Source organism: Nyctereutes procyonoides, unplaced genomic scaffold, assembly GCF_905146905.1.
Source record: "Nyctereutes procyonoides isolate TBG_1078 unplaced genomic scaffold, NYPRO_anot_genome, whole genome shotgun sequence".
In the NCBI taxonomy this organism is placed as follows: Eukaryota; Metazoa; Chordata; class Mammalia; order Carnivora; family Canidae; genus Nyctereutes; species Nyctereutes procyonoides.
This window is the reverse complement of record NW_026575135.1, coordinates 52,478,903-52,498,280: the sequence shown is the minus strand read 5'-3', so window position 1 is coordinate 52,498,280 and position 19,378 is coordinate 52,478,903. Positions and strand designations below refer to the sequence as shown.

General features: G+C 48.0%; 1 protein-coding gene across 2 annotated transcripts in view; it reads right to left on the bottom strand.

Annotated features, from left to right (window-relative positions):
• Window positions 1-19,012, bottom strand: part of FSTL4 (follistatin like 4) — a 399,727-nt gene extending 380,715 nt beyond the window's left edge. For both annotated transcript variants that reach the window (XM_055302728.1, XM_055302729.1), the window contains exons 1-2: window positions 18,857-19,012; window positions 10,837-10,972 (exon numbers count right to left, since the gene is read on the bottom strand). In XM_055302728.1, coding sequence (XP_055158703.1) covers window positions 10,837-10,962 — 126 coding nt within the window. In that variant the 5' untranslated portion in view covers window positions 10,963-10,972; window positions 18,857-19,012. The remainder of the gene's footprint in view (window positions 1-10,836; window positions 10,973-18,856) is intronic.
• Window positions 19,013-19,378: the final 366 nt, after the last annotated feature.

Sequence of the window (19,378 nt, the reverse complement as noted above, 5' to 3'; positions counted from 1 at the left end):
AAACTATACTGCCAGAGGGTGAACACCCAAGCATGAGGCAGAGAATCCCGTCTTCACAGCCAAATGCTGGAGGGAAAACAACAGCATATGTAACAACCAAACAGAAGGGAATGGAGGAGGAGGAACAGTGGGGCATATTCTAGAAGCACTCCAATTAGAACATCTGCCTGGCAGGCCTCTCCCATTTGACATCTCCCAGTGTGCCCACATCAAAGCCTATTTCACTGGACACACAAAATGTGGCATCAGCAGAACCATGGAGACCTGAGGTCTTTACTAAAGAGGAAGTATCTAAGCATGTTTTAAATGCAAGGCTAGAAATAAATAGGAAAGAGCTGTTTTCTTTATTTAGAGAGCAAGATATGAATGAGAAAACAGCTTCAACAAGTTTTTATTTCAACTGTCCTAAGACTAGTGTCAAGAAAAGCCATCTAGAGTTTTACACCTATTTCATGACATCTCCGAAGAGAATTTTGTTTCCACTGCCCTCAATCCTTTCCTCTCTTTGTAGAGACATTTGGCAGCTACCCTCCCTGGAGCCCCGGGCTATTTCTGCTGACCCTCAAGATTCTAAGCACAAACAGAATATCCTGCATTTGTTGGAGTTCATATTTCACTCTCTGGGTTCCCATTTGGGGTGAGGTTCTGATGTGCCTGCCACATTGATGCTGGCTTCTTGGCAGAAGGGACAGCCAGGCAGGCGTCAACAACCACTGTAGGGAGGGGACAGCCATGAGTCAGGCATTTCATGCCCTGCCCATAGAACTCTCTTAAGCCTCTGCTAATTCAATGAGGATGTTGGAAATTGTGACAAGATTCTAATCTAAGTGGAAACTGAAGACAATCAGGTCTTTCCTGGGGCTGCTTCTGTAAGGAGTCCTAGAAAGTCAAGTTACCTAGTCCAAATCCCTACATGATGCCAAACTGACTAAGACACCAGTAACTCATTTACTCCCTTAAAATATCTGAACATGCTACTGAGTCCCAGGCTGCTGTGGGATTCCCCCTCAGGGATTCTAGGGGGTCCAGACCCAAGGGGACCTGCCATTCCACCAGAAAGAGGACCCGCGAGGGTCCGAACACTGAGTGGCAGTTACTGCGGCTGAGACCAACATGCCAGGCCATGGCGAGGAAGAGGTGTACAGTCTTCCTGATGGATACTTAGTGGGACACAAAACCACAGCTGTCACTGCCAAGTTCTGTGCCAGGTAGTACATGTACCACCTTAGTCATGGCAACTCTGAAACCAGCTCTATTATCACCTGCATTTTACTTACTGCTAACCTGAAGGTCAGAGAGAGTAAGTGACTTTCCTCAGCTACCTAGCTGAGAAAAAGCAGATTGGAACCACTGGGCCCGCTAACTTCAGGGGCCCCTGAGGCAAAGTTAGGACTAGAGATACTTTAGGAACAGAGCACACAGGCAGCAATTCAAGCAAGTGATTCGGCCTCACCAGGAAAAACCAACTATTGGGTTTTAAAATAATAACTATCCTGGAGGAGAAAGGGGAAAGGTTGAACATACAGAGTTTGGTGGAACAGAACAAGGCAGGGAGGACAGCAGCCATTTTTCCTGAGCCCCCAGAGGGCTACCTGAAGCAGGAACTGCCCCACTGCCAGCCAAGCCACCAAGATTGCAGAGCAGGACTCAGCCTGAGCAAGGAGAGAGGTATTATCAGAAAAGCAAGCTGTGCTTCAAAGGCTCAGGCCCTTGTCAGGTTGGCAGCTCTCACTTCTGTTGCTGGGCCAGGCTGCCAATACCCTCATGGATGAGTAGGTGGCCAGCATAAGTGGTTTCTTAAGCCACTACGTACTCCATGAGTGGCTCACTGGTGATCAGTGGTGTTCTCTTGAAAGGACTTCTGTGAGAAACAGGGGGATCTGCTTCCCTTCTCAACTCTGAAAACACACACTCACTGAGTGCAGATCCAGAATAACTAAAAACTCAAACTTTACAGGTTTTGTTTGTTTGTTTTTAGCTAATACCTCCAGAAAGATTTCACCTTGAACTCAACACCCTCTTAGAACAGTCAGGAGAGGGGAAAATCAAGGACTCAGTCTCCAGATGAACCATCAAGCAATTACACAGATACCTTCTTAGATTTTCTTACAGGGCACCTGCGTGGCTCAGCAGTTGAGTGTCTGCCTTCAACTCAGGTTGTGATCCCAGGGTCCTGGGATCGAGTCTCGCATCAGGTTCCCCACAGGGAGCCTGCTTTTCCCCCTGCCTATGTCTCTGCCTCTCTCTCTGTGTTACTCATGAATAAATAATAAAATCTTAAAAAAGAAAAAAAAGAACTTCTTACAGATGGAGGGAAGCCATTGGTCTCTAAGGTAATTCCCTTTTGGCCAACATCAGCCTCCCATCAGCACCAGCTTATCCTCATCCCTCCTCTATGTGTAGTTGAGGTGAAACACATCCTTTGATTCAGGGAATATCTGAATCCCACAGGCCACTTATCCTCCATTCTCTAATCCATCTCTAGTATGAATAAAATAATACTGCCTTTTATTAGGAGGAAGATACAATCAACCAAATAACAGTGCTGTGCCATTTTTCACGAGCCAAGTCCATTAAAGAGATGGCAAAGGAACTTTAAAAACCAGGAACAAGAGACCCTGTACCCTACTTTTCCTTTACGACTCAGACACACCTGTCACTTGAACATAGAGAGTATCTGGATGTGATACTGAACACCTAGATGCAGGTGGGCCCCCTCCCCCCCTCCATGCACAGGGCACAAGGGCCTCTTTCTGGGATGAGTACCCATCTTCCGTATCTTGGAGCTATGTCTTTCCAGCCATGAAATTCACACAGGTACCACAGACAGCAACACTGGACCTCCATCTGGGAACCTAGTATCTTGGCGTGGCTTGGGCTCCAGCTCACCAGGAAGTTCCAGGCCACACAAGTATATGCTTCTATGGACCTCAATTTGCAATAGTCTTTAGATAAACCTTTATGTGATCCGCAACTGCACTGTGACAGGTCTTCAGACATAACACACCTACACAGGCAAATGCAGAAGGTGCCAGTGGAAGGCTCCTATGGGATTCATTGTCCTTGCTTCTGTGAGTATGGCCTTTCATTCCTTTTATCAATAAAAAAGTATAAATAAAAGCATAAATAAGGAGGTAAAGGGAATCCTAGGTAGTAACTTTAGCTTTAAAAATAGAATTTCATTTTTCTGCTCTGTGAGATCAGGAAGTCTTGGGGCCACTTCTCTAGGTGCAATTCCCAGCATTCAGCAGATATTCACACAATGAAGAAGAGAGTCCATCCAAGCTCCCCTCCAGCTCAGTATTCCAGGACTGTCTCCTCCTCTTGGTGACACCTGCAGAGCACCAGAGTCTTTGCCATCAGTATACACTGCAGCAAAGCTTTCTTTGAAGTCAGATGTGTACAGAGGGATGGGAGAGCTGTGGTGTCTAAAAAGACCCCAAGTGGGCACCCTCTGGTCAAGTGACCGAGAATTCTTTACTGCTATCTATCCCTTCGCAGGGGGGAACACACAAGGTGACTTTTGACACACAGGGATGGGTCAAATCTTCAGATTTCACACATGCTAGAGTAGCCGTACAAGAATAAAGAAGTAACACTTAAAATGTTCATCATATGGCTTAAAAGGGCCCAGTCAGTAGTCCTAGAATTAAGATGTGTGGACAACCCAAAGGGATCTGAGCTGGCATCCTGGCTATCCTCTCACTTTCCACATGAGCAAACTGAGGCTGGAGAGGACAAGGAATGCAAATCCACAGAGCTAATCTGTGCCAGGCTGGACCTGGACCGCAGAGCCAAAACAAGATTCTGTGTGCTCTCACCCAGAAATTAGCAGCCTTGGGCAGACCGCACTTCTGAGTTAGAAGGTGTCCACAGTGCTTACGGAACTCTGCTTGGTTCTCCCCAGTGGGTCATCTTTCAAGTCTTGGAAGTGGATAAGAGGACTAATGGGTTTTACTTTGGACTGCAGAGAGGTGGCCATCCCATAAAACAGGTGGATCACTAGTATTTTGGAAAAAGCAGATGTCATCCCCAGCTTGAGTGCCAGAGCTGTGCACTTCTACTCACTTAGTGACCCAACAAACATACTTCAGAGCCCTCTGACTCTACCTTCCCCTTCCATCCATCCCCACTGCCTGACCTCACTGTAACACAGATCTTCCCCTTGGGGGCTGCTTCCTCCAAAACATGACAGTATGATGCCATCCTTGGGAGAAAAGGATGAAGGGCCAAATAAACCACTAGCTGCCCCTCTCCTCCATGCCCCCACCAGAATTCTATTCCCCTCTCCACCCTGCAGGGGTCCATTCACAGCTGGATTCTGCATCACAACTCCCTACTAAGCCCAGAAGTGTTGTCAGGGAAGCAGACTGTAAAATTAAACTAAAGTGAAGTTAATTTTATTTTCTGAATTTTATGATACTCCTTGCAACACTCCAGCACAGCATGAGGCTGCCAGTCTCCAGGGTGAGCCAGGGGCTCCATCTAGACCAAGTATTAAATGGGAATACCCAGGTTTTCCTTTTTAAAAAAACCTCTTAGTATTAGGACTGGGATCCCAGGAGGAATGAGATTGGGTTTCTCTTGGTCCAGGTCTCCTGACTCAAGGGAAGACCTAAGGCCAAAAAAGCAAATACATGTCGCCACCCGTCAAGGGAGAGAGAAAGGCAGTATGGACAGATGGCTTCCTGGCCAGAGAGGCATGCTTCCTCTCCTCCCAACACCAGCAGACCTGGGTCTCACTGCAGTCTTCTCAGGTGCTACTTGCTTAGAGTACAGGGCCCATATCATCCTATCCCCTCCATTGCTGGGACCAGTGCCCTCCATCTCTCCAGCGGCTACAGACAAGACAAAGCCCAGGGGACTCGTAGCAAAAACCACAGTGATAGAAACAGAAGGACAATGGCCCTGGCTTGGCGGGACCAAAGAGTAGATTCCATTCACATGGGGCAAGTTAGAGTCTGTCTGACAACATCATGGCAGCTACTTCTCTCGAAATGGTAAACAAGAGAGATAACCCACAAGTCATAGAAAATAAATCAAGCAGATGATTGGGGCTTGGCGGGTTTGATGCTGCCAACTCCCCGAAAAATGGAAATCAGAGCCCCATTTACAATGCATGGCCTGATGTCCTGATTACAAGGGTGGAAAGTTTCCTACAGAAGTATAGATTATTTAGCAGCAGAGGCATAAAAAAAGTAGATGAGTAAATGCTAAATTAAGAGGAAGAAGAATAATGGTGTTCTGTGAACTCATAAATGTTCATTTTTCTGGGTCATAGAACTTTTCAGAGCCAATTAAAACTCTATTAACTATGATGTCAAAATATGAAAGGGGCATGCAGTGTACCAACTAGTACAGGGTAGGAGGCTTGCCTCGAGCAGCACAAAGACAAAGACACTGACTACCCTGTCCGAGAATAAAAAAAAAAAACCCTCAAACACTACACCAACTTGGCAAGTGCATCCCCAGAAAAGCCTCACTGGGCCCTGGGGACAGGAACTGGGCAGGACACCAGCATGGGGGACAGTAAGGGGTGGGAGTATGGGAGTGTGGGCTGACCCTCAGGATTTAAAGCACTGGCACACAAGCCAGTGAGGAGCCCTGCACACAGAGGGAAGTTTACCTGTGCACTTGTTCACTTCAGAATAGGTGAAAAATACTCTCAAACCCAGGCTACTTCACTTTGCCACTCCCCTCCCCTCACCCACATGCCTGCCCCATCTAGTGTGCAGCTATTTCCCAGCAGGTCTGCAGCCTGTACATGCCTCTTCTTTTGCTGCTGACAGTCAGCCTCATCATACAGACAAAAGCTAAAAAAAAAAAAAAAAAAAAAACTGGGGTTCATCACCAAATGCAATCTCCTTCTTGGATGTGTGCAGGCTGGGAGGTGGCCAGTGGTATTCTTCTAGGGCTTTTCTGCCCAATGTCCCCTGAGACCAGGAGGGTCAGCATCACCTGGAGCTGATGAGAAATGCAGAATCTCAGGACCCCGCCCTAGATCTATGCATCAGCATTTTAACAGGACCTCCTGACTCTTTGCAAGCCCACTGAAGTTCAAGAGAGGCTGGTACAGGGCAGAGCCCACACTAACTGAAGGTGGGAAATGGCTTGTCCAACTCCTCCCGGAACATGGAGTACTTGCCACCATCTTTCACCTAAAATGTTATGGATTTACTCACGTACCTCCAGATGGGAGGTTGTGTTCTCCCAACCTAAGCTGAGAAACTAAAAATCCATATCCTCTGACAGAGAATTATTACTAGAGAGTCATGCCTGAATATCCCAGAACCTGAGTGTCTAGGAATGGGAGCTCCATAGAAAACATCCATAAGTGGGAATCCCTGGGTGGCTCAGTGGCTAAGCACCTGCCTTCAGCCCAGGGCATGATCCTGGAGACCCGGGATCAAGTCCCACATCAGGCTCCCTGCGTGGAGCCTGCTTCACCCTCTGCCTGTGTCTCTGCCTCTGTGTATGTATGTACGTGTGTGTGTGTGTGTGTGCGCGCGCCTCATGAATAAATAAATAAAATCTTAAAAAAAAAAAGAAAAAAAGGAAACATCCATAAGAGATGCATACAGGTCTGCAGATGAGGTTCAAAAAATGCCAGCCTAGGCCCCATCTGTTCACAGGGAGAAGGAAGGTGGTTTCCCCACACCCACAGACTCAGAGGCGAGAGTAAGGAGAAGTGAATGGCAGAGGCCTCAAAGCCCACCAGATGAGCTACTCTTTCCCAGTCAGCTATCAGAAGAGTGGGGCATGGGTTGGGGTTGGGGAGGAGAGAGACTAGAAAGAGTGCGGTCTTAAATTCAATCAACATTTAAATTCAATGTAAGAACAATGACACTGATTAAAGCAAAGAAGTATTTTTTAAAAAATTAGTGCCCAGTCTCCGCAGTCCCCATCTTCCTCAACACCCGACCAATGCAGAAGGGAGCCAGGGCCCTCCGGCTCTCTGCATTAGAGCCCATCCTCAGCCAGAGACAGGAGCGCCCCTGAGTGCAGTCAGCGGCATCAGGACCAACACTTGCAGGAAGGATCAAGGCCCATTCTGTGCTTTCTTAGGCCTACTTCTGGGATTAGGGAGGTGGGCGACCACCCTGATTATTGATACCCTAGATACATGTATCCCTTGAAGGCTTGCCTGTGAGAGTGCATCGAAAACATAGGGTATCTGACCTCAAAGCCTTTCCCTGGTCTGTAAGCACTGAGGCATATGAAGCTAACAATTTTAAAAGGAGCCTCCATATTTATGGTTATTTAGTGCAGGACTAGAAACTGTGGGTCAGAGCAATGTAAAGAAGTTACAGCAGAACACATAAGGGGTGCATATGGCGGTGAAATGGCCTCCAGCCAACCCTAGAGCCCCGCAAATGGTGGGAACACAGACAGCATCCAGGGCCCAAAGGTGGGGGGGGACCCTCCCACAAATGTCCACCCCTTGGGAGGGGGTGGATCCCTGAGGCTGCCCCCCTCTCACTTTCCTGATCTCCCCAAATATAAAATTCTACCACTACTGATTTTAGTACCAAATTGGTCTTGGCCAGAGTACAGGGGAAAAGGGGGAATTTTAATTATTTTAGAATTTCAGTGAGCTGCAGCTCTCAGAATTCAGAATTTCATTAGTATTCTAGGCCACATTCTGCCACTCAGGTCTTATTAGAGAGGCACTCCACCCAGCTACGTTTCTTTTTCATCTACATTTGTAAAATGATAAACTCCTTGAAGCTATTTCAAGTGCAGTCTTTGTACATAAAACAATAATATAACAAAATTTACATTTGCCATCATTGCTTTAAAAATGCGTGAACACACACATGCACTGGTCATTTAATCCTTATTCACCCTTAGGACAACTCGAGTAATTGGTGTAATAACTTTAAAGGTAAGTCAAATCTTATTAATGCTTTCCAAGTACTTTAAAAATCTCAAGTCAATGAATGTTGTGTAAAGTAGCTGGAAGAAAACACAGAAACAGTTCACCATCTAGGTCCTGAAAATACATATATTTTTAATTTATTTACGAAGTCTCGACAAACTCAGTTGATTATGATTCTTCCAGAAAGTAAGACTGAGGAAATGGCTAGAGGAGTGTGGTATAGTTTGGACCATCAGTTATGGATATACGAACAGTTACAATTCAAAGAAGAAACTGCCCAGATCCTTTAACATATAAGGACTACCCTGGACGTCAGTGAGCCTGGCCTGCCTGCAGGCTGCTCACAGGTCAGCTGGGGGCACCATTCATGTCCTTACTGGACAGGAAGGACTGCACAGGGAGGGCTGTCATTCATTGAAATGACTGTCTGGTCTCAATTTTGAAAGCACTAGGGGGACTTCACAACTAGTACTAAGTGTTGAGTACCCACTGCTCAGAAAAACAATGAGTCTCTACTTTGCTCTGAAAATTATTAGACATTGTAAGGAAGAGAAATGTAAATAAGACGGGCTTCATCCAATCAGAGAGAGAGACAAACCATGAGAAACTCCTAACTCTGGGAAGTGAACAAAGGGTTGCAGAACAGGAGGTGGGCGGGGGGGTTGGGGTCACTGGGGGATGAACACTGAGGAAGGCACTTGATGGGAAGAGCACTGGGTGTTATACTACATGTTGGCAAATCGAACTTCGATAAAAATAAATGAAAAAAAAAAAGATAGGCTTAATCTGTATGCTCAAATAAAAATATAGGTGTTAAAAACAAGAAGGACTGGTTCAGAACTAGACATCAAAGGTGACCAAAGTATGCTCAAAGAAGATCCCAGAGAACCGGTAAGAACAAGAGCTAGGCCATGGAGGAGAGGAGTCAGCCATGTGGAGAGAAGGGACAGTATCCCAGACTTGAGGATGGTAGCAAGGAAGGGCACAGAGAGGCCATGCATAAAGAGGGGTCAAAACGAGCAAACAAATCAGGTACATATACATGTTCTCCTCTACTGGAACATTTGCTGAGGCTGTCCGATACCCTAGGCCCACTCATACTGTAATCATCTCCTTTCCACATTGATAAAAGCAGATTCCACGAGAGAAATTATTACAGTTTGCAAAAACGCAAGCCACAGCCACAAGTGCTGGATGGATAGGGCAGCCGTTCCTGCATTTGGGAGTCCGTAGAGGCATCGCTTCCTTTTCCCAAAGCAGCACAAGGCTTGGAACTGGGAGACATTTTCATCTCCTGGGCTCTGTCCTAATGGGAGGAGAAAAACCACATCCCCAAAACCAACCATCAAGAAGACTTACTTCCTCAGAATGAGCTGTAACTGTTTTTTCAGAGTGTTTGGATGTTAACAACAAAGATAAAGATGCCCTCGGTTGATATTAACTTACCTTCACTTTTACCTCCAGCTAAAATCCCATCTTAATTGGTTTGACTCATTTAATTGAAATAAGCTATTTAAAACAGTGGGCCAATGAGCCCCAATAGTAAGAAGACTAAATAAGCTTATCTGTGTGTTTGCCTGTTTGCTTTGCTATTAAATATCCAACAATATATTTGTAGGGTTTAAGCGATCCTTTTCCCCCTGTGTGGATATGAGCACAATGATTAAGCCATCCCACATGGGAAATGCTGTGCTGGCTAGCAAGTCAGCCTCCAGGCTCTTTCAAAAGAGCATTAAGTTGCGTCCTTCATGGACTGCAATGGGAAAGAGAGTGATGCTCTTCAATCATCTGCTTACCACAAAAGAAGCCACACGAACTTCAGCAGCCAACATGTGCATCTGACTACTTCTGAAGCTCCCCTGAGATTAAGGTTTGTAGATTTGCATCATGATTAAGTAATAATGAGGAAAAAATCGTGACTTCTGATCAAATAATGCATTAATCCTACCTTCCCCACACTTTGGGTCATTATTCACTCTCTGGCAATGTTGACTTCTGGAGATAATTTTTCTTCTCTCATATACAGGGCAGGAAACGAGAACAGAGACAAGAGGCAGGCATGCATCAGGGAGGACAATGCAAGCTGAAAGGATCGGAGGAGCTCTTAGATAGGAATGTGCATGCCCCACGTCATCAAGGAAATCCCAGGCAGCTTTAATGGAAGGATGCAGTTGTTGCTTAGGGCTTGGCGCGCGCGCGCACGTGCACGCGCGCACACACACACACACACACACACACACACACACACAGCATTTTCTTCAGAAAAACTGCTCCCCTCATAAGCCCCATATACCTCGGGCTTACCACCTGAGCAGGGCTAGGGTGCAGCTTATGAATCCTCCCCAGTACTTAAGACCAAGTTCACTAAGCAATTAGCAGTGTATCGAGACTCTCCAGGGAGGCGTTCAAGAATAAGTTTTTCAAGCACTTTAGAAGCATTTATATATACCTAACATGCCATTAATCATTCTTATCTGTTCATTAAGACAGTCTCCCTTAGGACCCCTACTTGCCAATTCTTCCTCAGCCTGGTTCTTTTTATCTGTATACGTGAAAAGGAGTCTCTATTGCTCCTTTAAAACACATTCTATAATTAAAAGACTTCATTAATTCACATGGGTGTGCTCCACCATTGAGTCTGCATTTTCAGAGTTTTATTAAATATACAAAAAGGCCATTCTCTTGAGGGTCGTTGTGGAAGACAAACCATACAACTGAAGCTTGGTTTTGGAATACATTTTCAGCATTGCAGAGATTTTAGACTATTATTTACAGCATGATATAAATCTCCTGTCCAGATCAACACATGTTGTTTCCTTCTGCCTCTTACCAAAAAGGGGGCACATTTTTAATTCACACTGCAATCTTACTGATATAAAGGTAGAGAAGAAATCAGATATGTTGACACTGAAAAGCGGCACGTTTTAAGGGTCATATCAGGTGTTATGTGACAATACCTCTGCTTGTGCATCACCCACACCCACGTTCAGGCCTCTGCTGGGTCCTGGGTCCATCCATCCCAGCGCAGCTGGCAGGGAGGCCCCAAGCAGTGCAAGACGCAGCCATAAGTGTCCTGGTTTCATTTTGTTGAGTCTGTTGAGAAAATGACAAATGTTCAGAATTAAGTATTGCAAAATATAAGCACATCACAGGGTGGGTAGGTGGGACTTGTACTCCAGAATTAGATAGACCAGAGTTTAAACCCTACCACCAATACTTCTGTTCCCCCAGAGAGAAGTTTCAAGTACTTCCGAGCCTTAGTTTATTCACCTCTAAAATGGAGTTGATGATATGTACTCCACAGGCTTGCTGTGAGGGTTGAAGAAGTGTCAGACATGTAGTAACAGCTCTACAAATGCTAGCTGTTATGTGAAAACGCACCCAACATGCCAGCCACCACTATATCTACAAGAACAAATGAGGGTGAAGAAGCTGTGTCACTTCTGTTCAGTTACCGCATAACCATGCTTCAGTCACTTCAGAGACATTTGGGGCTGGGCACACAATTAGTGTTCAATAAACACTGATGAGGAATTATGTTAAATGTATGGTACCCTGTTTGTGGGTGGTGCCTCAGTTTACAAGACAGTGAGCTTCAAAATTCCATGATAAGGCTCATTAGTTTCTTTTCAAAACTATTCCTGCGTGTAGAGGAATTCAAGCACCCAATGGATAATGGAATTTCAATAACCTTTAAGGTGGTTCCTCAGACTCACATGATAAGATATCACATGACAAGTCCTAGAAGACAAGAAATGGGCAATTTAAAGTAATCAAAGAATTACATGGATGAAAAAATGAAGGATCAGCTACAACAGATAATCAACTCCCTATCATGTGCTGGGCATGATGTTAATAGGCCAAGGACAGAGGTTAGGACGTGTGTGCCATAAGCTCTACCTTTTTCTTTCTTTTTCTTTTTTTTTTAAGGTTTCCACTGTAAACATTACAATCTTGATTTCAGTAGCTCTGTCTAAGCAATGCAGCCAGGAAGCTAGAACTCATCGTGCAGTATTTACAACTCGTACTCAAGGAAACCGGAGGGGTTATTGATTTCTGTGAGCACTACACAATTTAGTGCTTAATTGCATGTGGTGCACACGGCATCATGATTATGGCCGGGGAGAGGAAAACACAGAGCTCCTTAGGAGGCCAGCACCCCATGCAATCTGGCCTTGAACTGGGGTCGAGCAGGTGACCCAGTCAGCAATGATGAGCTACTGAGGGACATTAGAGTCTGAAGGAGGAATCGACTCCTATCCAGCCCCATGGCAACAGCTCTGGAGGATGCCTTGTTTGAACAAGAAGGGTTGGAGGTATCCCACAATTGCTAGTGCTGATGCCAGGGCTACCAAACAAATTCACTCCTATCAACTCCAAGTTTCCTTTGGCTGCCTTTCCAGATATGCTTTATGTCCCTCACTTGAGACCGAAATGCCCACAGGAAGGAGAAGTCAGGCTAAAAATTATGGCATCTAACACTGGCCTATGAAAAGGCAAGGTTATAAGTTATGACTGTCTTTTTAAGAAAACGTGTCTCTTGTCTTACAAACGATCCACAGGCTTCCATTCCTCTATCTGTTTCTTCGTCTTTGACATCTGTTGGCAAAGCTGGAGCGACTGGGGCAGGAGAAGTCTGAGTGGGCAGTAAATATAATGTGAAGGTCAAACTCTCGTCACCATTGGCACCTGTTCTGCACTCTGAAGAGGGCTACCTGAGACAGAAACAGAGCAAACCCAGCAGACCTCAAGCCCACAATCCATATCCGGGGCTCTAGCTTCAGGGTGTAAGTCCTTCATAGGAATTGAGGAGTATGGAGGGAAAAAAAAAATCACATTCAGGACTAAAAGAAAATAAAAAGGCCTTTCCCAACTGCTACCAGTTCTTCTGAAAATAAATAGGGCAACTCCCTACTCTCCATAAATTATTGTTTTCTGAATGCAGCCATGTGCCTGAAACCACAGAGAGCAGTTACTAGATTTTTGGAAAATATATATACCAATCCTGAGGGGTGCCTGGGTGGCTCAGTGGATTAAGTAGTCGACTCCTGGTTTCAGCTCAGGTCATGACATCGAGGTTATGAGATTGAGCCCCTTGTTGGGCTCTGCACTCAGCCTGGAGTCTGCCAGAGACTCTCCCTCTCCTTCTCCCTCAGTCCCTCCCACTCATGTACATGTGCTCTCTCTCTAAAATAAATCTTTTAAAAACAATATCAATACTCAAACCAGAACTAGAAAGACACTACTTCCTACTTTATTTTTGGTAATTCTTCCCTACTTATCCACTATCAAACAGCACTCATGGGGCAAGCACATGTACAAAAGGTCTTCTTTTCTCCCTTTTCATGTTTTTGAGCCTGAATAAACCAAAAGCAACAAAATAACCAAAATGTATTCTACTTAACATATAAATGTCAATTTCGGGAGTTATGAAATATTCAAGGCACAAAACCGACTATTTAGTTTTCAATTTGCCTAGTAATCCAAGACCAATTATGTTTGATGTTTTATTATTAATGGACAGCATCAAAATAAAATCCATTCATTTCAATTGTGGCAAACTCAAACTATTTTAGAGGGTGCACCTAGACCTGTGCTATTAACCCAGTTGTTTTGAGTTGTGCTTCAAGAAATCTGGGCTTCAGCCCTACAGCACCTGGACTTGTCTCCAGTTTGTGTTGAGGTTCCCCTGAAGATTTAAAGATGAAGAAACACAACAGCCAGTCTAATGACTGTAATATTTCCAGACAGCTTCTTCGTAACATTTTGCTCAGCTTGGCCACCACCAAATCAGACTTCATTTGCACGGTGGACACATGTTTAATGTCATTTTATACTCACTATGATTGACAATTCATTTTATCTACAGGAGCAACAGCCTAAAAATTTACAACTCAAGTTTTATGATGGTTTGGTTCATAAAAAAAGAATTAATATTGCGTCTAAATCAATTTTGATGATCTATCTAATAACCAAACAGAGGCCATCTATTTGGTTAGTACTTACATGGCAATTATTATGTGTCAGGCACTATTCTAAACACCTTACAGGTATTAATTCATAATCCTCACTTCTACTCTATGAGGAGGGCATTCATTATGCCCTTGTCAGAAGACACAGCAGACAGGTCACAGGGAGGGTAAGTACCCTACCAAAGCCACGTGGCAAATAAATGGCAGAGCTGGGACTCCAAGCCACATAGTGGAACTTGGCATGAAATCTATGCTCTTCACATCCACCCTCTGTGCGTCTCAATACATAGCAATATTTTGTTTCAATCAAAACTTGTTTTGGGGTGCCTGAGTGGCTCAGTGGTTGAGCATCTGCCTTGGGCTCAGGGTGTGATCCTGTGTCTAGGGAGCGAGTCTCCCATCAGGCTCCCTGTGAGGAGCCTGCTTCTCCCTCTATTGTCTCTGCCTCTGTGTCTCATGAATAAATAATTTTTAAAAAATCTTTTTAAAAAATGGTTGTTTTTAGTAAGGTAGGGAAGAACCTAGGTAGAGCAAGATAGGAAATTCTGAGTCTGTGGCAGCTGCCAAGAGCTATACTCCTCTAGAGGAACAGGAAAAGAATGAGGAAAGAACCAGGCTGATCCTCTCTGCATCCCTCCCCGGAATGGGGCCACTTGGCACACGGTCCTCAGCTCCCATAGCTGCTGTCTTTATTGGACAAGAAGAAATGTAGTTGAAAAGAAAGAAATCATGAGGCAATGCACAGAATGCTGGGGAACAAGGATGTCTGTCAATTGATAGGGGAGTGCCAGCATGTTGAAGACAGTCACTTTGAGGGAAGTAGATCTGTTGACTCATTACTCCTCACCTTCAAATAGCCCTATCGATCTTCAGACAGAAGAAAATACCAGAATTTCCTCATTAGAGAAATGGGCAGGTACCATCTATAATATCACAAACTCTCTTTTTCAACCTTGAGTTCCTTTTTTGAGATCAATTTAGGTTTATAAGCTTCATTCAACCCATGTTAGAGTCCTAAGACTGGCTATAAATCTATCTGAGATTGTTCTCATAAAAGAGCTGGGACTGCCTTTTCTTTCAAACAACTCATAAAGTACAATCACTTGATATTTAAGACCTGGTTCCTCTGAGGTTTTCCACCCAAGCCTCACTTTCTCCCATGCTCAAGGGAATCATGTGCTAGTGTGGCTGCTGCACAGACGGACACCAGGAGCCTGGAAGATCAGAGAATTCACCCAATGTGTCATCCAAGTCAGGAGCCAGATCTAGACTGAAACCAGGCATCTGACCCCTACGCAATAATTTTGCTTCTTACATAGTCACAAACACATATACAATGTTTGCATTCTGTTTAGATCAGACTACTTTTGCTTTTCTTAGTGCTGGATAGGCCCTACTAGATCACCTACCTGCTTTGTGTATAAAGCACAGGATTTTCTGGGCTTTTAATTATAAGCCAATGTCTATGCAATTATTTGCATTTAAAATTATAGAGGTACCATACAAACTTGTATAATGTAACATTTGGGAAACTGACTCACTTTTCCAAGAAAGTTGAAAAATATGACATAAGAAGGCAAATGGTTAAGGAGAAATAGGTATGAATAAGTCCATTCCAAATCTGCCCCGCCACAGAAGACACACCAGCATGCAAGTGGTCTTTATTGAACAGGGTCAGAGGCCAGAGAGAAACACTGACACTAAACTGGCAGTGGTTCTAATACAAACTTCTCTTTTCTCCTCTGAGAGCCAGCCTTGTTTGGGAAGAATGGGAATTCAGACCCTCAGAGCTTTCAGAGACATTATTCATCAGTACTCTTGCAGCAACTCTCCCAGAACATTGGGAATATTACCAAAGTAGACATTATAGATTAGCTACATGGAAATCATTTCTCTTTGTAACCACCAAGATCAGAAATTATGAAGATGCTTTGGTAGAACCAAGCAATACCACCCCAGCTTTAAAGAGAACAGTAAAGTGTGTGGCCCTGAATTTCCAACCTTTCCAACTAAGTGTATGCATTAGTCAATTAACTTCAGGTACATAGCATTTTGCACAGATGTCAATCAACAAATGGAAACCACCTGGAGACCACCAGACTCCTGTAGCCTCCGGTATGTCTACCCAATGTTAAAAGGAAAAAAAAAAAAAGCCATATTGACCCTAACCTAACACCATGAGACTATACGTTAATTTCTTCTCAAATGCTCAGGACCCTAGTTTTGACATCCAAGTGTTTTAAGAAAAAAAGCAAGGGTTTCAAACTTTCTAAGATAGCCCCTAAAATACCAACCCAGGGAAATCAGGCATGGAAATATATCAGGCTAACCCTGCAGCAAGTCATAATGAAGTTACGCCGCATTTCGCATTAATTATCTGCTCTTTATCCTTGGTTAATTGTTCCAACATTTGATAAATTGGATGCCTAAATTAGTCTTGTGCAATGTATCAATCTACGACACTCCTATATACTATGAAGTTTAACCCACACACCTGTGAGTTCCAGAAACCCTCAGAGTTTCAACATTTGGACTAAAGTACCATGTTCTCTCAACGGGAGTTCTATTTTACTTGAAGTTCCATGCCTTGTGTTAGGCATTAAGAGAAAGAAAATGTAAGGACATATGTGCTCTTGAAATAACTTCCTAATTTCATCAAGTTAGTAAGCACACAATAGACCACACATAAGCAACACAAGAAGGTTGAATTTTCAGAAAAATACCAAGAAAGGTAAAGTAGGAATTAAAAATATAAGAAATTCTGACTAGTCAATGACCTGCTTCTGGACTATAGTATTAAGCCAAACAGAAGATCACAACATGAAAATCACTTAAAAAAGAAAAAAAAAAATCCTGCAACTCTGAGAAGAAAAGGAGAATCCTGAGCTACTGATGATGGTCAAGGGAGAAAAATTCAACCTACCCCTCATGCACCCACTTCCAGGACAGAGCAGAAGGGCTAAAAAAATTCTCCCAAGGCCCATGGGAATAAGTTCCTGCCTCAGAAATGAAAATAGATTTCCTGAAATTAATGAAAATTTAAGGTGGTCAATAATGTCTAAGGCAGGAAAAGCCACTGGAACAACTTTAGTACAGTCCAGTATACATAAGGTAGGCTATCATCTCGCCTGCCCTTTGGCTCAGTCTCAAGTCTTGGGGGAGGGGGTGTCTGTTCTCCTAGGATAGAAAGAAAACTAACATTCAGCTAAGTGTGTCTGAACAGAAGTGGTGTAGTAACGCTGCGGTGTTTTACAACACCAAGGAGGGAAGCAGGCATGGGCTCTGTGGGGCATCGGTTCAAGGCTTCGCTCTGAGCTACTGCCTTAGGATTGCTGGGGCTCTGGTGTCCTAAAAGCGCCATCCTTCACTCCCCCGGTTGACCAAATACCCCCCCCGCCCCCGCCCCCCCCCCCCCCGTTGAGCCCTCCACCTGCCCACCACCCAGATGAGAGCCTGTCCTACGAGCCAGCAGGAGCAAGCACAGGAGCCCACCCACTCCCGGACTGACAGGACACTGTTAAAAGTCGGGTCTGACTTTCCCCTAAGCCCGGTGATGGAAAAATAACTTTAGACCTTCGAGAAACGTCTGAATTTCTTCCCGATGCCTGACAGGTCGCAACACAGGCCCGTGCCCGGTGCACGTTTGGTTGAGAGTGTGACGGTGCCACCTGCGGATGGGCTTCCGTTGATGTGAGGCCCAGAGAACGTGGACGAACGTCTGTATCTCGGGGGCCCGTCTAGCACAGCTGCGGGGCACAGGCAGGCAACGAATGTGGGAAGGGAACCGGTCGAAGCGACCGGCGCTGTGCTTCCCTCGGGGGAAGCGACACCTAGAGGAGAGCGGAGGAGACAGCGACCCGCGCGCGATTCCTCAATGCCGGCGACAGTCCTCCCGGAGCGAGCGCGGCAGGAGCGCGCCGGCGGCCCGACCCGCGGTGCGAGGCGCAGCCCGGCGGGGGCCGGCCCCGCGGGGCCCCGGGCGCTCTGCGCCTGCCGGAGTCGCCGCCCGCGGCGGGTGTCTGCCCCTGCCAGAGGGGCGGGAGCCCAAGTCCTCGCGTGGCGGGCCGCGGGCGAGCACGCCGGGCGCCGCGCCGTCCGCTCCAAGGGCCCCGAGGGCTCGCGCCGCGCTCGGTCTGCGCCGCCTGGGCGCCCCCCAAACTTGAAATAGGTCTCCTGGCTGGCGCAGAGGGGCGCGGATCACCCGCTCACTGCACACGCTGCCTTAGGACCAAGCTCCCTGCCCGAGCGTCCCCCAAACTGCTCCCTAGTGGCTCCGCAGCGGGAACCCCGGGTCGCTCCCTCGGAAGGACCCGGGCCGCGGGCTTCGCGGAGGCAGGGCGCGCCCCGGGCCCCCGTCCTCAGCCTCCGCCGAGCCCCCACGGGCGGACGCGGCGGACCTCGGGGGAGCGACGGCCGGGCGGGGCGCGGCGGGCCCTTCCGGCTGCGGCGGGGACACGCAAGTTGGCCCGCAAAGCCGGAGCGAGGAGGCAGCGAGGGCGCCCGCTCCGCACCGCAGCCCGGCCAAGGGCGCCGAGCGAGCCGCGGGGCTGCCGCTCGCCCGGCTCGCCGAGGCCGCTCGGGGGCCCGAGCGGGGGAGCGGCGCCTGCGGGGTCCCGGAGCCGGCGCGGGCTGCGGGCTGCGGGCTGGGCGGGAGCGGGCTGGGCGGGAGCGGGTCCGCTGCGCTCGCCGGCCGGCTCGCCCCGGCACCGGCTGCGGCCCCGGGCCACCCCCTCCGCGCCCCAGCCCGCCCCCCGAGTCCTGGCCGGGGCCGGGGAGCCCGGGCGAGCCCGAGTCCCGCGGTCCCGAGCCCGCCGCCCGCCAGGCGGGCAAACTTGGCTCTCCCAGCGAGCGCCCGCGCGGGTCCTGCGGGGAGGGGAGGCGCGGGAGGCGCGGGAGGCGCGGGGCCGCGGGCGCCCGGACCCCAGCGGCGCGCGGCGGGACCGGCTGGCGGCGGCGGCGGCGGCGGCGGCGGCGGCGGCTCGGCCCCCTCCCCGCGCCCGCGTACCTGTGTGGCCGGGGCCGCGGCAAGACCAGGGAGCCGGCCGACGCGAGCGCCCGTGGCGGTGGCGGTGGCGGTGGCGGCGACCCGGCCGCGCGTCCTTCGGTCGGTCTCCGCGGCTGCCGGCGGGTCCCGGGCGCGCCGGAGGCTGCCTCGGCTCCAGCTCCGCGAGCCGCCGCTGCCGTACCGCCGCCGCCGCGGCTGCCCTATTTCTGCCGCCGGGACCCGAGCCCGTGACGTCACCCTGCCGGCCCCGCCTGCCCAATCGCCGCCACCTGTGCGCGCGGCCCGCCCGCCCGCAGCTCAGCCCCGCGCGGGGCCCGCGGCAGGTGCGCGGAGCAGCCGGGCGCGCTCGCGGGGCGCGAGGGCTCCGGGCGCCCCAGCGCGAGCTCGGGCCCCGCGGGGGAAGGCGGCGCGCTTCCGCAGCTGGCTCTCCTAGGGCTCCGCGGGCGGCCGCCCCTTCCGCTCCCCGACGCACCCCTCCCCTCCTCGGGCTCCTGCCCGGGCCGAGGTTCCCAGCCGGTCTCT